The following is a 16,468-nucleotide window of genomic DNA, read 5'->3' on the forward strand; positions in this document are numbered from 1 at the left end:
AGCTCCAAAAAGGCCTTAAAAGAAAAGCAGAGGAGAAAAACAAAGCAAAATACTGCAGGGCCCATTTATTTTAATTTTTTTTTAAGGAGAGGAAAAGGGTCCTCATTTCCATAAATACTTGGTCAGAAAAAAAGGCAGACAATGAATTAGGAAATGGATGACAACATTATCACAAAATACCAGCAAAACAACAACAACAAAACAAGAATGGTGAGCCTATGAGTTACACTATAACTGCTCTGCAGAGAATGAGAGTTTATTGCTGTTTGTTATTGAAAAAGTCCAGTTATCAGTTTCCACACTGAATCCTGGAGCTCCTGGTTCCTCATGCTGTAGATGAGGGGGTTCACGGCTGGAGGCACCACCGAGTACAGAACAGACACCACCAGGTCCAGGGATGAGGAGGACATGGAGGGGGGTTTCAGGTAGGCAAATGAACCAGTGATGATGAACAGGGAGACCACAGCCAGGTGAGGGATGCAGGTGGAAAAGGCTTTGTGCCGTCCCTGCTCAGATGGGATCCTCAGCACAGCCCTGAAGATCTGCACATAGGACAGCACAATGAAAATAAAACACATAAAAGCTAAACAGGCACTGACCACCACAAGCCCAAGTTCCCTGAGGTAGGAGTTTGAGCAGGAGAGCTTGAGGATCTGGGGGATTTCACAGAAGAACTGGTCCACAGCATTGCCCTTGCACAGTGGCAGTGAAAATGTATTGGCCGTGTGCAGCAGAGCATTGAGAAACCCAGTGGCCCAGGCAGCTGCTGCCATGTGGACACAAGCTCTGCTGCCCAGGAGGGTCCCATAGTGCAGGGGTTTGCAGATGGCAACGTAGCGGTCGTACGACATGATGGTGAGCATAGAATACTCTGCTGCTAACAAGAAGACAAACAAAAAGAGCTGTGCAGCACATCCCAAAAAGGAGATGGCACTGGTGTTCCAGAGGGAGTTGGCCATGGATTTGGGGAGAGTGGTGGAGATGGAGCCCAGGTCGAGGAGGGAGAGGTTGAGGAGGAAGAAGTACATGGGGGTGTGGAGGTGCTGGTCACAGGCTATGGTGGTGATGATGAGGCCGTTGCCCAGGAGGGCAGCCAGGTAGATGCCCAGGAAGAGCCAGAAGTGCAAGAGCTGCAGCTCCCGTGTGTCTGTGAATGGAAGGAGAAGGAACTGGGTGATGGAGCTGCTGTTGGACATCTGCTGTTTCTCAGCATGGGGCTCTGTTCAAAAAAAGGAAACAATAAATTAACATGAGATGAGACTCCTCTGAGCAAAGCCACACCATTTTTCACAGAAATAACCCCAAATGTAATGCATTTCCTTTCTCTGTTGTGTGCTGGCTGAGTGCATCATGAGGACCCGGACCTCTGCCCGTGTGCTGACAAGCAGTCAACTTTGCTCTGCTGTAGTGGGAACATTGGAGCTGGTTTGTGACAGCTCTGACATTCACAAGCAATCTCATATTTTATGCACCGTTAATAGAAAAGTTCAATATCTGCACTCATGACACTTAATAGCAGGGGCTGCAGAGCAGAGGCTTAGCATGTCATTATAATAATTTTGTCTGTGTTTTTAATTTTCCACCATCACATCTCATGACTGTAGTTTTGCAGGGGTTGAAATCCTTTTTTACGTGACAGAAAATGTGAAGACTCTTGAAAGAGGACGGGCAAAATGGCTCATCTATCTGTGGCTCAGTGCAGAGTCAGAAGAGCAGCGTTTACCCATTTGCCTTGTGCTTTCACTAGTGCTGCCTTGAAAACGATTTCGTTGTAAAGAAAACCCAAAACTGGACTCACACTGGAGCAGGGGAGCTCTCTTTGAAAGGGCAGATCTGCAAACTGTTCCCTGCCCCAGCCCAGAGGTGGAGATGTGCTGGAGAGAGCAGGACACGACCCGTCACCCAGAGAAGCAAAGGACTCTGGCAGGAGAGTGCGGACCCCAAGGAAAGGCTCAGCACTCCTGGCATCCTACAGCAGAGCTGGGCCTTTCTGGGGGCAGCTGGTGAGCCCAGCAGGACAGGCAGAGCAGAGTCAGGGCTCCTGGAGATGGGATGTGCTAAAGGGACAGTCCGATCATTGCCCAGCAGACAACCCCCAGCAGCCACCTGCAGAGCAGGAGCAGAAGAGCTCCTGACCAGCCCCTGCTCTGCTGCCTGGAGCTGTCCCTGCCTGCAGCTGTGTCTCTGTGCCCAGGTCTCCTCCTGTCAGTGTCACAGACCCCATCCCAGCCGCTGTGTGCTCAGCTCTGCCCTGCAGACCCCTCCCAGCAGCCGGGCACTGCCCAGGGGCAGCTCTGTGTGGGCCGGCTCTGATGGGAACATCAGACCAACAACAATGAGCCTGGAAAAGTCATCCTGATGCTGTCTGGAAGCCAGGGTGTGTTTAGTTCTGATACTCACAGGTTTATTCACTGCTAAGAGAAACAGATTAGGAATTTCTGTGCCTCCTCCTGAACTGAGATATTAATTTCTGTGTCCCCTTGGCCACATAGACAACCCAGAGTATGATAGAATAGGATCCTTCCCTTTCACAGAGCCCTTCTCTTGCTGTGCTTCTTTCAAAGCCTCCTGAGCATGTTATAAAGTGATCTGGAGCTGTAAGCAGCCCCGACACACGCAGCACCCACTCTATAGCACGACCCTGCCCAGCCAGAGGTTGCTCCTTCCCCCCACAGCTTCTCCTCACGGCACCGTGGGGATCTCCCGGGCAGGCTGAGCGCTGACCCTGGCAGGTGGCAGAGTCCCTGCCCCGGCACAGCCCTGGGGTGCAGGGACCCTGCTCTGCAGGACAGCCCTGGGCACCCCTGGGTGCTCCCCCGGCTTCACGGCTGTCCAACATTGCCTGACAAGAGCCCCCTCCAGACAGATACGAAAAGCTGTGGTTGTTCTAGTTTTAGGAGATGCCTCCAGGAGCTACAGCTGCATTGCAGCACCCAGAGACTTACCATGTCAAGGGCTGCAAAGAGTTCTCCTCCAGTGAGCTCTCAGTCATCCTCCCCATCCTGACCACCTTTCATCTCTCTCTGCCTTGCTCGTCTCGCTGAGATCCCCAGGCAGAGCCCTCAGCCCTGCTGCGCTTTGCAGAGGAGCTGCTCCTGGGCAGAGCTGTCTCTCTGCAGCGCTGCCGCTTGCCATGAGCTCCCTCTGTCCCAGGAGCCCAGCCCAGCTCAGCAGCACAGGAGCAGCCCCAGGCACTTTAATGACCCCTCTGGTGGCTTTGGTGCTGAGTCCATGAACCTCAGACACTGAGAGGCAGTTGAAGAAACCTGTCAGGAAGCCAAAGTCAGATTCAAACTCCAAAGTTTCTTATAATGTTAATGGGTCCCACTGAGAAACACTGCTGAGGAACCATCCCCAGGGTCAGTTAATTCAGAAAACTGGAAGCACTGGTGACAGGTCAGGAAAAGCAAAGTAAAGGCAGCTCTGATTCTGAGTACACCTGGATGTGTTTCATTAACCAAAGGGCCAAGCCCTGACCCCCATGCCCTGGGAAATCAGATCCTGTCCCTCCCACGTTGCCCAGGGCTCTTCCTGGGACACTGTGATGTGGGGCTGTGCAAGGCCAAGGGCAGGACTATGGTCAACACCTCCCAGGTTCCTGGCTGGGGACAAGGAGGCCATGAGGCCCCTGTGCTGTAAGGACAAGGTGTCTCCTCACAGGCATCAGAGGTGGAGACAACAGCCATTGCTAAGGGGAGAAGGAGCTCATGTCTGATGGCGGCTTTCAGCCTCTTTACATCCCTTGACCATCTCCACAACAGCCTGTCCTATGCTGTGGCATCACCTGCACCTCTTTCCCTGCAGGCTGGAGACATCCCCCCTGCTGCCCCACCTTGCTCTTGTCTGAGCATCTTCCTTCCTTTGCTGATCTCTCTCCATCCTCCCCAGCTGTTCCTTGAAGCACAAAGCCTTGGGCTGATGCAGACTGCCTCTGGGTGACCTGCTCCACCACAGCACTGCCCTTCCACTCGCATTCCTTTCTCTGCATGTCCAGCCTGGACCTCCCTGGCTGCACTTTGTGCCTTGATTTCTTTCTCATGCTGCTTCCCACTATGAAGAAAACCTCCACCATCTCTGAAACCACCCTTCAAGCACTCTCAGGCTTCTCTCCTATTACTGCAGCCTCCCCAGCACTTCTCACTTCTCCTTGTTCAGTTTCAGAACTTTCTGATGGGCGAATTCCAGATTTTCTTAAGGTCTGGACTCTCCCTTGACTGAAGGTCCATTTGCTCAGCTCTTAATGTTTGCATGCGGATGGCTTATCCTGATGAGGGTGTCTCTCCTAAGACAAGAGCATGAGGAGTTACAGGACACAGAGAGCGGTATTTTGCCTTCATGTGGGAGAGCATTTGGAATGCATGGAGACAATGTCAGCTGAACTTTGAGGAGTCAGCGTGAGAGGGCAGAACAACATGGGCAATGTTGTAGTGACTGGACATCAGCTACAGGCTCCCTGATCGGGAAGAGGAATTAGATGAGGCCTCCTTCAGATAAATGAAAAAAGCGTCATGTTTCCAGGCCTCATGTTTCCTTGTTGCAGACCTAAGATATTCCAATATCTGCAAGGTACCAGGCGTCCAGGAGGGTTTTGGAGCTCATTGACAACATCTTCCTGACACGGGTGACTGAGGGGTCAGTGAGGTGAGGTGCCCTGTGGGACTTCACAACTACAAACCAGAAAGAGTTGGTCAGGGATGTAACAGTCAGGGATGAGAAAGTGGAGCTGAGGCCCCTGGAAGATGATAACTGGAGGATGGTGGGTGAGATGGTGACATCGAAGTAGGTGTGAAGGGTGAAGGAGCTCAGGAAATCTGATCGGCCTTACAGAACAGCCTGCTCCAAGCACAAGAATGATCTCTCCAAGTACCCATGAAAAGAAGCATTTATCTCGTGAGGCTGCTTGTCTGAACTGATGGAGCTCCAGGGCTAAAAGGCAGCACACAGGAGGTGGAAGCAGGGGAAGCTGCAAAGGGGGAATTTAGAAACCTTGTCTATAGATGTAGGGAGTGATGCCAAAGCTGCCCTGGATTTCATACCTGCAGGGGAGGCTGAGGGCAGCAAGATGAGCTGACACAGCTTCCTTACAGTAAAAGAAGAGACAGGGCGATCATGGGCCTGCTGCTGAACTTCCTAAGAGTAGAATCAGACAGGACTGAGGTACTTCATGGCTTCTTTGTCTTCATCTTCACCAGCAAGGTCTCCCAGGACTTTGTTCCTGAAGTCAGGAGTCTGGAGAACACCCAGGAGTGGATGGGGCTCAAGTCAGGGGTTACCTGAGTAAACTCAAACACGATTACAGAAAAGGAGATGGGTCATTTGACCAGCTCCCTGAACACAGGTATAGCTGTGCCGTGGCATCTGAGATTCCCAGGAGCACCCTACTTTGGTCCAGAGGACGTGACTCCTCTTGAGGTGGCCTGGACTATCTCCTCACTCACGTGGTGATTTAGGCACCCACTTTTCTGACATATTCAGTCTCTATCAGGAGATGCTCCACATCCATATGCACTGGAGGCTGCTGATACCACCTGTTCTGGAAAGGGAGGGAAGGGTGAGCAGGGAAGGAAATAGAAGAAATGTGGCTTTATTGCTATTTATTATGGAAATGCTCTCTGTTTGGCTATTCCTGAAATCTCCCTAATCATCCACACCAGACTTGAAGCCTTCAGGAAAATGCTGCCCAGAGCCTTGGCTTGTAAGAGCATTTTGGATGTTAATGAGCCCTCTGCTGCCATGATCCTGAACTGCAGCTACTGAAAGAATGAACAAACCTCTAATGAAGTGAAAGGCAGAAACAAACTGAAGTTTGTGAGGGTGTTTGGGACCCCACGAAGGGCCATCACTGACCCAGCGCTGAAGGAAACAAGCAGTCGAGGTGTCGCATTTGTCACAGCGAGGGAAGACGCAAACACTTAATATACGTATCGGCAAACTTCAAACTTTATTACAGAGCAGTTCACTTTTATACATGTTCCAATAATTATGCCTACTAGTCATAACCCGATTGGCTAAAATCTAGGGATTACATTAACCTAATTCGTCTAGCAACAGATATTCAGTATAATCAGTAATTGGCTTATGCATACTACAAAGCGCACGCTCATTATTGGTTACAACCTAACTGCCAGCTCCACCCTTAGATCCGCATTCTTCTCGTTACCACATCTGCTTTTCCCAACGAACTTCTAGCAGCAAGGCCTTTGCTTGTTACACACTAAATGCCAAGGTTCTTATGACTTTGTCAAGTCAGCGTCTTGCCTGCAGTTCACATGAGCTGAGTTCGCTGCTTATCTAACTCTTGTTCTGCTAAGTGTATTAGATTTACATGACCTCTACTATCTAACCATCCCTCCACATCGAGGTCCCTGTCCCTGGAGGCTGGTGAAGCAAAAGCCTTGAGACACTGGCTACAGGTGGAAAAGGTGATGTGCAGGTCGCTCTGATGCCAGGTGAGCCCTTCATGGCTGTTCATCATCAGAATGGTGTGGGGGACTACGGTGGGTCCGTGGATTCCCTGACGGAGGGCATGGGAACAGAGATCAGCCTTGACGATATTAAGGCTTACCCATGAGAAAGATGGGAGTAAAGGAGTATCCGGACATATTAATGTGTACCCGTGAGAGAGAAGGGATGTAACCGTGAGAGAGAAGGGATGTACCCGTGAGAGAGAAGGGATGTACCCGTGAGAGAGAAGGGAGTAGAAGAGTAACATTGATGACAGCAAAATTAGCCAATGAGATGTTACTGCTGTAACTTGTAACCAACAGTGAAGAGACACATGAATTGGTAAAACTGTATAAAAATGCACTTGTGGCAATAAATGGCATCTACTGCTTTCATCCTGGAAGAACTTGGTCTATGTCGTTTGTCTGTCTCAACCAGGACAGAAAGGCTGAGCCCTGACCCCAGGACCAGCCAAAGGAGATCATTTCTCTCTGATATTTCTCAGGCTCAGCCTGTGGTCATTGTGAAGGTATTTGTGTTTTGGGTGTGGGTTTGGTGCCAGGTGCTGTTCCTTTAACCACAAGGCTCTGGTTTTCTGAGGATTTGGCAATGCCTGTGAGGTCCTCAAAACCCATTCAGCTTCTTTCATAGACCTGGCGATGGTTCTCAATCACCTAAGCTGTACCAGTCCCAATCTTGCTTGAATCCTCAATTTGGATCCATGCCCCAGCACTGAAATGCACGTGTTCCTTCTTCTGCTGCCCTAAAATTAAAACCAAAGGCAGTCGATTCCACATTAACATGACCAGCCCATGCTCTTCAGGTCTTCTTCTTGCCTTTAACACACTCACTGCTACGCATAGACCACTCTCATCCTGCACTCCCATGTGTCTCACAAACCTTTCGCTCTTGTCATCCAGCAACAGGCCAACACTCCAGGAGGTTGGTGCTTCCTCCAGGCTCATGGATGATTCCTGAGGACCATCCAAGTGTGGGCAGTGTAAGAGAGGAGCAGAGCGAGGTCAGCTCATGGGCCATGATGGAGCACAGCCAGCCCCAGCAGCAGCCATTCCCATCTCCCAGGCACAGCCATGCCCACAGCATGCAAATGTCACTGCCTTATATGATTAGTCCAAGAGAAGCCTGCCTTCTTTCCATAACCCCCTAAAAACCTTCCTCCTATTCCCCCACCACCCACAATCATCAACCGCATTCCACTTGCAGGCTCAGACATGGTTGTAAGGATCTATTAACATCGTCAGCCATCACCCTTTTCTACCTCACATCCCCTGACCCTCTCCCACACCACACATGGGCGGTCACTGCTGCTCAGGGCCTCTCGCTCTTCAGAAGATGACTTGAACTTCTTGGTTCCTCCTGGTGCTTGTTATAATCTTCCTTGCTCCCTGCAGACCTCATGGTGAGTTTCCTTGTTCATGTCAGGGCCTTCATAACCAGCTCTTATGGAATGCTTGTCTTTATGTGATCATCCGTGCAGGTGTTATCCCAGAAAAGTACCAAATATATCAAATCTGATGCTGGGTGAAATGCAATAAAACCTTGTTGAGCCACCTCCATAGCTGTGCCTTTCCAGCAAGGAGTTTCTCCTGAGAAAGTGATCCAGCCTCTGCCACTCTCTGGAGAGGAACATGAGCAGTGTCCGTGCACCTGGGGACGCAAAGGGTGACTTTTGCAAGACCACCCTTTATCTGAAGCACAGAGATATGTACGTATGGATGGGGTATCAAGCCTCTTAGTGCAGCAGAGATTGGAGTTCTGATCTCCCTTCATCTGCCCTGTGTGACAGCGTTTAAAATCAACTACCCCAGTCAAAAAGTTGCTTTTGATTCTCTTCACAGTCTGAAGCACCACATGGGTCAGGAGATGAGCCGAGATACTCAGCGAGGACTCACGCTTCTGTGTTCTTAAACTTTAGGTGTTCCCGGGAATCTCAGGAGACAAGGCGTGTTGATTCCTGGGTTCAAGGAGCTGGTCGAGTTCCTCGTCTCCATTTCTGTAATGGTGCCTTTATGCCTGGCTGATGTGCAGAATCTGTACATGGACGTTGACAGCTGTTGAACAACCTGCTCTGAAAGGATTGACAAGGTGGCCTGTTCTTTCTGGAAGGGTATTAGCACAGAAAAAAAGAAGCAGCTGGGTTGGGGCACATGAAAAGGGATGCAAAAGTTGTGGTCAGGACAGTTTATGGCTACTTGTAAAGCAGCCCTGTGCCTCATGTGAATGATTTCTGTGATCAGAGAGAAACTGAGAGTGCTCTCTTAATAGAAAACCTGAAGGGAAAGGAAGGACAGCGTCATCCAGACTGGATAGGTCCTCAGAAGGTGTCTTGTCCAACCTCCTGCTCAAAGCAGGATCAGACCAGATTACTCAGAGCTTTATCCAAACACATTTTGGTCACTTTCTGGGACAGAGTGAGTGTTAGTTCCAGTGATCCCTGACTTCATCCCCATCCACTGCTGGTTGTTCTCCTCCAGATTCCTGCCTCGAGTCACAGAGGCTTGGGAGACAGCAATTCCTCAGAAGAAAGACTCTTCCTTTGAGAATGCTGGTAGGAAATGTATTTTGCTGAGAAAGTAGCAACACTTATATATTTTACTATATATTTACCAACACATAAATATATATTTTTCCTTATGATCACATAGAAAGACAGATAACACAGGTCTGTTGAGATCACTGCCAACATGGCCATCTTAAAAAAGAACAGTTCAATTAACCTTTTTCTCCTTCTTTCCTGCATCAGGCAAGAGTGGCCAAGAGCTTTGAGCACGACTCACTCTGTGCCAAGGGTAAAAAGGGGCATTGACAGTCCAGGGCAGTGGAGTTTTTGGTGCCTTTCACTCTGTGCAAGATACAAGGATTATCTCTCTTAATGCTGTAGGCTTTGGTAGGATAGAAATCTAGAGAACATTTTTTAAAAATGGAGGGAAAAAGAAACCAAATGAAAGACGTAGAGTGAAGGAAATGTCTTCTTGCAACTTTAAGCATCAAACATTGTTGGTGTTATAATTATTTTTCTTTGTTTTGAATACTTTAAATATCAGTGTTTTCCCATGACATCAAAATGAGACTTTTCGGGGTGTACGTTAATAGCTAGAGGAGAACTTGTGATCTTCCACAAGATTTCCCTTCTCAGCACTCTCTGTCTTAGGCTGTGCATTTGATCTCCCTCATCTTTTATGTATTTTTTCCTGCCCTAACTAAACTGACCATGTCTGAAGTCCCATTTCCAGCAGCTGATCTGCACACAAGCACTTGCGATTGCTCTCTGGATTTCCCTTCCCCTTACTCTTTGATCACTCAGACATCTCTCAACAATCCAGTTGCTGCTTTCAGCTTCAAGGAGGTAAAAGCTTCCTTGTCTTTCGGTAGTCTGTCTAATTCTGTCTTTAGCCAACTCTTCTATTGTGTTTATTTTGTAATTCATTTCTGCCTAAAATATTTTCTCATGGTTATGCCTTGTGAATGGTGAATCTCATTGGTGGCAGTTTGTCCTTGGCATACAGTTGAGGAGTGTGTTTTCTTTTAATCATGAATCTTATCAGTTTTATTTTGTTTGTTCAAAAGGAAAGAAAAGTCCCTCTTTGCCTGTGTGCAGCCAGGTCTCCAAGGAGAGCAGGTGGGATCTCGTGCAAAGGAGGTGGAACATCCAGCTGCAGCCTGCAGTGGAGAAGTCTGGGGTAAGGAAAAGGGATGCAAGTGCCAGGTGGCCAATGAGAGAAATGATGGGGTTGGGGAGGTGAGGAGCAAGTTGTCCACACAGTGTCAGACCTCAAGTGTCAGACCTTCTCCAACCAGTCCAGACCTCCACAGGAGAGACCCTGGATCGATATAATACTGATAGAATATTTTCTTTAAACGGAAAAATTAATGAAGTACACCCTTTAAAATAGAAAGACGCTTTTATTAGAAGCTTTTTGAAATCTTTCTACATAGTTACACCAAGATAACTCTCTAATTCACTGTACAAGAGTAGAAGACAATTACAAGAAGAGACATGGTTTCTTAGAGCTTTCTTCAGTGTAATGAGCCCCATGGTGCATTTGGTGCTGAGTCCTTGAAACTCACTGAGGTGCTGAGAGGAGATTGCACAAACCTTGCCAGAAGTCAAAGTCAGAAGAAAAAAGTACTGAGTACCTTGAAGTATTAATGAGTTCCACCGAGGACAAGTACCAGCAAAGCCTCCCCAGGGACTCGTTAGAGCAGAGAATTGGAGGCCATGATGGCAGATAAACAAAGGGTCATGTGCAGGCAGCTGAGGTGCTGAGAAAAGCCTGGTTTTGTTGGATGAAGCAGAGAGGCCAAGGCCTGACCCCCAGCCCCTGGGAAGGCAGATCCTGTCCCTCACCCATTGCTCAGGGCTCTTCCTGGGGCAGGGGGATGTGGGCTGTGTGATGCTGAGTGAAGGACAATGGTGTGACAGTTCCCAGCCTTCCTGGGGGTGTGCAAGGAGGCCATGAGGTGCCCCAGTGCCTGAGGACAACATGATGATTGCCATAGCCAAGGGGACAAAGACTTGGGTTCTCTTGGTTACATCCAGCCTTGCCAGTGCCCTTTGCCATCTCCACCACAGGTTGTCCTACACTGTCCCACAGCTGCTTCTCTTTCCCTGCAGGCTGCAGACACCCATCTCGCTTCCTCCCCTTGCTCTCACCCAGGTATTTCGATACATTGACCGATGTGTCTCCACTCTCATGGTCTGTTCCTTGGAACACAAGGTCGTTGACTGAACTCATGCTCCTTCTGAATGATTTATTCTACCACAGCACTACCCTTTGAGTGACATTTCTTCCTTCTCATGTCCAGTTTCCACATTCCAAGCTGCGCTGTGTGGCAGTGTTTCTCTCCTCTGCTGTAGAAAGGAGGACCCTGAAAAGTACTGACCTGTCAATCTGTTACCTGTGCCTGGGAAGATCATGGAACAGATCCTCCCAGAAGCTGTGCTAAGGCACAAGGAGGACAGGGAGGTGATTTGAGACAGCCAGCATGGCTTCACCAAGGGCAAGTCCTGCCTGACTAACGCAGTGGTGTTCTACAATGGAGTAACTACATCAGCGGACAAAGGAAGGGCTATGGATGTCATCTCTCTGGACTTCTGTAAAGCCTTGGACATGGTCCCTCACAACATCCTTCTCTCTACACTGGAGAGATATGGATTTGATGGCTGGACTGTTCCGTGGGTGAGGTACTGTCTCAATGTTCACACCCAAAAAGCAGTGATCAATGGCACGATGGACACTGGTGACAAGTGACGTCCCTCAGGGGTCCATACCGGGATCAGTACTGTTTAATATCTTCATCAATGACATAGTGGGATCAAGTGCACCCTCAGCAAGTTTGCGGATGACACCAAACTGAGTGGTGTTGCTGATACGCCTCTGGGAGAGAAGGCCACCCAGAGGGACCTGGATAAGCTCGAGAAGTGGACCCATTTGAATCTCCTGAGGTTCAACAAGGCCGTACACAAGGTCCTGCACCTGGGTTGGGGCAACCCCCTTGCTATCATTACAGGCTGGAGGATGAAGGGATGGAGAGCAGCCCTGACGAGAAGGACTTGGGGATCCTGGTGGGTGAAAGACTGGACAGGAGCTGGGAATGTGCTCTTGCAGCCCAGATGGCCAAACATATCTTGGGCTGCATCCAAAGGAGCATGACGAGCAAGTTAAGGGAGGGGATTCTGCCCCACTCCGGTGAGGCCCCACTTGGAGTCCTGCATCCAGCTCTGGGGTCCTCAGTACAGGACAGACATGGAGAGACCAACACTCTCCATACTCCAATCTCCTTTCAGGCAGTTGTAGAGAGTGAGAAGGCCTCCCCTCAGCTTTCTTTTCTTCAGACTTAAACAGCCCCAGTTCCCTCAGCTGCTCCTCATCAGACTTTTCCTCCAGCCCCTTCACCAGCTCCATTGCCCTTCTCTGAACTTGCTCCAGCACCTCAAGGTGTTTCCTATAGTGAGGGACCCAAATCTGACCTCAGGATTCAAGGTGGGGGCCTCACAAGCACCAACTACAAGTGGATGATAACTACCCTGGTCCTGCTGGCTGCGCTACTCTTGGTGCATGCCAGGATGCTGGTGGCATTTTGTCCACCTGGGCACACGCTGGCTCATGTTCAGCTGCTGTGAATCAACACCCCCAGATCCCTCTCTGCCAGGCAGCTTTCCAGCCATGCTTCCCTTCGGCCTGTAGTGCTGCCTGGGGTTCTTGAGACCCAAGTGCAGGACCTGGCACTTGGGCTTGTTAAACCTCAAACAACTACACTCAGCCCATCATTTTATCTGGTCCAGATCCTGCTGTAGAGCCTTCCTACCCTCCAGCAGATCAACACTCCCTCCCAATTTGGTGTCATCTGCTAGCTTACTGAGGGTGCACTCGATCCCCTCGTCAAGATCGTTGATAAAGAGATTAAACAGAACTGGCCCCAATACTGAGCCCTGGGGAACACCACTCGTGACTGGTCACCAACTGGATTGGCTCCGTTCACCACAACTCTTTGGCCCGGTCCTCCAGCCAGTTCTTTATCCATCACAGATACACCATCCAGGCCATGAGCTGCAGCTTCTCCAGGAGATGCTGTGGGATACAGTGTCAAAGACTTTGCTCAACTCTAAGCACACAACATCCACAGCCTGTGTGGTGGATTCACTCCCCCACGACAGACTTTCCCTCATCTGCTAAGCCGGTCACCTTGTTATAGAAGGAGATCAGACTGGTCAAGCAGGATCTGCCTTTCATAAAGCCATGCTGATTGGGCCTGATTGCTTGTCTCCTATGTGTGACCTCACAGTCCTTTTCCCAGCCATGTTTCTGCTGTTTTCCTATCCCATGCAGAGGCAGAAAGGACCTCACAGTCCCCTCCACAGCCATTGGCTTCCTACTGGATTAGGAGTTCCTGAGACACAGCTGAGCACACGACATCGTACCCAGCCATCACCCTCCTTGTGGTGCAGTGTGTGAGCAGATAAAACTAAGCTGCTTTCATCGAATTCATCTAATAGATTTCCTATCACGGGTTTGAGCAGAGAAACGTTCCTCAGAGGAGCTGCTCTATTTACGCTGTTGCATTTTATATCTCTGCTTCTGCCTCAATTTTTTTTTCTTCTTCCTCTGTGTATTCTGTCTCAAAAGAGTTCTCCAAGGAAAAGATTAATGAAATCATACAATAATGCAGGTTGGAAGAGACCCCTGAACACCATCTCTATTCAACTGATATTTATGGCACCCCAAGGAAGAGCTGAAAGCATTTGTGCTCACTTGGGTTCATCTCACCACATGCACACAATGGACATGCACAAGATATGTATGTTTAGAACTCATCTGTACAATGAATATTTGGACTTTTTACCTAGTATTTCATAGAATCGTAGAATGTCCTAAGTTGGAAGGAACCCGCAAGGAACATTGAATCCAACTCCTGTCCCTGCACAGGACAACTCCACAGTTCACACCATGTATCTGAGGACGTTGTCTAGTCTCTTCTTGAACATTGTCAGGTTTGAGGCCATGACACCTCCCTGGGGAGCCTGTTCCAGTGTCCAGCAACCTCTGGGTGAAGAACCTTTTCCTCATGTCCAACCTGACCCTCCCCTGGCACATCTTCCGCCATTCCTGGGGTTCTGTCATTAGTCACTAAAGAGAAGAGCTCTACCCTGCCCGTCCTTCTCCGATTGTGAAGAAGCTCTAGCCACCATGAGGTCTCCTTTTAGTCCTTTCTTATGCTCTGATGCTGAGAAACCCCTTGCTTTTCTTTCTGAAGCAGAAAGGAGAAGCCATGACCTCCAGGCAATGGGAAGGGGGATCCTGTCCCTCACACACGGCTCAGGGGTCTACCTGGGACCGTGGGATGTGGGTATGCTAGGCCGAGGGAAGGACAGCACTGGTACAGCAACTTCCAGCTTCCTCATTGGGCCTCCAAGGAGGCAACGAGGCCCCAGTGCCATGAGGACAACATGTCTTCTCCTAGGCCTCAGTGGCACAGACAGCTGCCATGGCCAAGGGGACAGAGACCTGGGTTCTGTGGGTCCCTTCCAGCCTTGCCAGCTCCCTTTGCCATCTCCATCACAGGCTGTTCTACACCGTCCTATCCCTGCCCCTCTTTCCCTGCAGGCTGTAGACATCCATCTCGCTTCCCCACCTGCTCTCACCCCAGCATGTCTGTCCCTTCACTGATGTGTCTGCACCCTCACTGGCTGTTCTTTGGAACACAAACCATGGGCTGATCCAGCTCCCTCTGCGTGACCTCTTGCACCACAGCCCTGCCCTTCCAGTGACATTTCTTCCTCCTGATATCCAGTTCTCACCTTCCAAACTGCACTTCATGACTTTTTTTTCCCTCTTCTTTTTTTTTCCCATTACCAAGGAAAGCTCAGCCACCTGAGTAACTGCCCATCAAACAGAGAACCCAACCTGTTAGTCTTCTTGTCATCTTGCACTCGAACAGAGAGAAGTAATCTCACAATGATCTTCTAAATCCCAGGACCGCTGCTGGCCTTTCAGCTTCTCTGATAGACACGACCATGTCCCTGCTGCTGTCCCATCATGTACTCAGATGAGATGAACATGACAATCCGTCTCCAAGGCCTCTTCCTGGGTGGGACCTGTAGGTACTTAGGCAGAGGTTCTTTCCCAGCCGTGTCCCTGCTGCTGGCCTGTCACCTCCAGAGACAGAACTGACCTCACAGTCCCCTTCACAGCCACACGCTTCTGACTGGATTAGGAGACACTGACACACAGCTGATGTCATAACACACCATGCCCATCCATCAACCTCCTATGGCCCAGGACCTGACCAGATGAATGTATGCTTGTATTATGGAAGTTATCAAATGTATATCCTACTAACGATTTGAGCACATAAACATCCCAGTGCTGCATCCAGGCAGATTCCTCTGGTATGTAACATCCAACATGAAGTGACCTCTAGACACTGTCTGCCCCACAGGCCTTCATGGAAGCTCAAGGAATGTCTGGTAATTTTTCACTTGGGCTCATCTCACCTGGGGTTCCTGTCACCTCACACACATGATGTGCATGCTAACGGCTCATCGGTTCAATGAAAACCTCCTGTTGCCACTCCCAAGGGATGGGAGGTACCTCAGCCCTAAAGTGTGTCCCCCTGCTCTGTCTTCATCTGAAATGTCCCACGTCATGTGGAACGGACACAGGGATTTCGGTTCAAGAAAGCACATCCCAATGCTGCGTTCACGTGTTTTCCCATGGGATGTTACTCCCAACATGAAGTGCCGTCAGGACACTGTCCCACGGGCTTTCAGGAAACCCCTGGAACACCTGATAGTGTTTGTGCTCACTCGGGTTCACGTCAACTCACGTGAATGATGTGCATGTTCACATCTCATCAATACAACGTAAACATTGAGTGTCCATCCATGGAGGGAAGAAGAGCCTCTGTGAGCTGGGGTGAGAGGCCAGGGTTGGAAATAGTGGTTGTGAAGGGCCAGCGCATGATGATGCCCTGGGGCATCTTCTGTGGGGTGTCCAATGAACATGGGCACAGAATGGACCCTGCTCTGCTGGTCCTGCAGGTCTCTGGCAGGAGGCCTGGCTGTGAGAGGACACTGCTGTGTGCCCAGCCCTGCACACACACACTGTGCAGCTGCACAATGGTGTTTCATCTGTGGGCTGCTTCCTTGGGCATGTTCTTGAGAAAAGCTTTGAAAGAAGACCTAAACCTTCCAGCACTGCCCTCAGGAGATCAGCGTTCTTCACGGAATGCTGTTCCGAGGCCAGCTCTGTCACAGCAGTGCCCATTGCCTGTCCCTGCCTGCGCTCACAGGACTGACACACAGCAGGACGGTGACCAAGCTGCCAGAGCACTCAGGCCTTGCACCAACACAAGGGATGAGAAGGAGAGTGTGGGAGTGGAACGAGAACAGCTCTGGAAAATGAAGTGCTGGTGTTCCCTGGCAGTGCTGCAATGCTGGACTCTTTTCCCGTCCTCCCATGCACAAAGGAACAATCGCTGCAGCTCCAAAAAGGCCTTGCAG

At 49.8% G+C, this 16,468-nt stretch overlaps 1 protein-coding gene across 1 annotated transcript; it reads right to left on the bottom strand.

Moving 5' to 3' along the window:
• Positions 1–269: 269 nt before the first annotated feature.
• LOC135999680 (olfactory receptor 14J1-like) lies at positions 270–1,196 on the bottom strand. Its single transcript, XM_065653241.1, has one exon. The coding sequence runs from the start codon at positions 1,194–1,196 to the stop codon at positions 270–272; it is 927 nt and encodes a 308-aa protein (XP_065509313.1).
• Between the last annotated feature and the right edge of the window lie 15,272 nt (positions 1,197–16,468).

This window comes from Caloenas nicobarica, chromosome 29, assembly GCF_036013445.1.
Source record: "Caloenas nicobarica isolate bCalNic1 chromosome 29, bCalNic1.hap1, whole genome shotgun sequence".
Taxonomy (NCBI): Eukaryota; Metazoa; Chordata; class Aves; order Columbiformes; family Columbidae; genus Caloenas; species Caloenas nicobarica.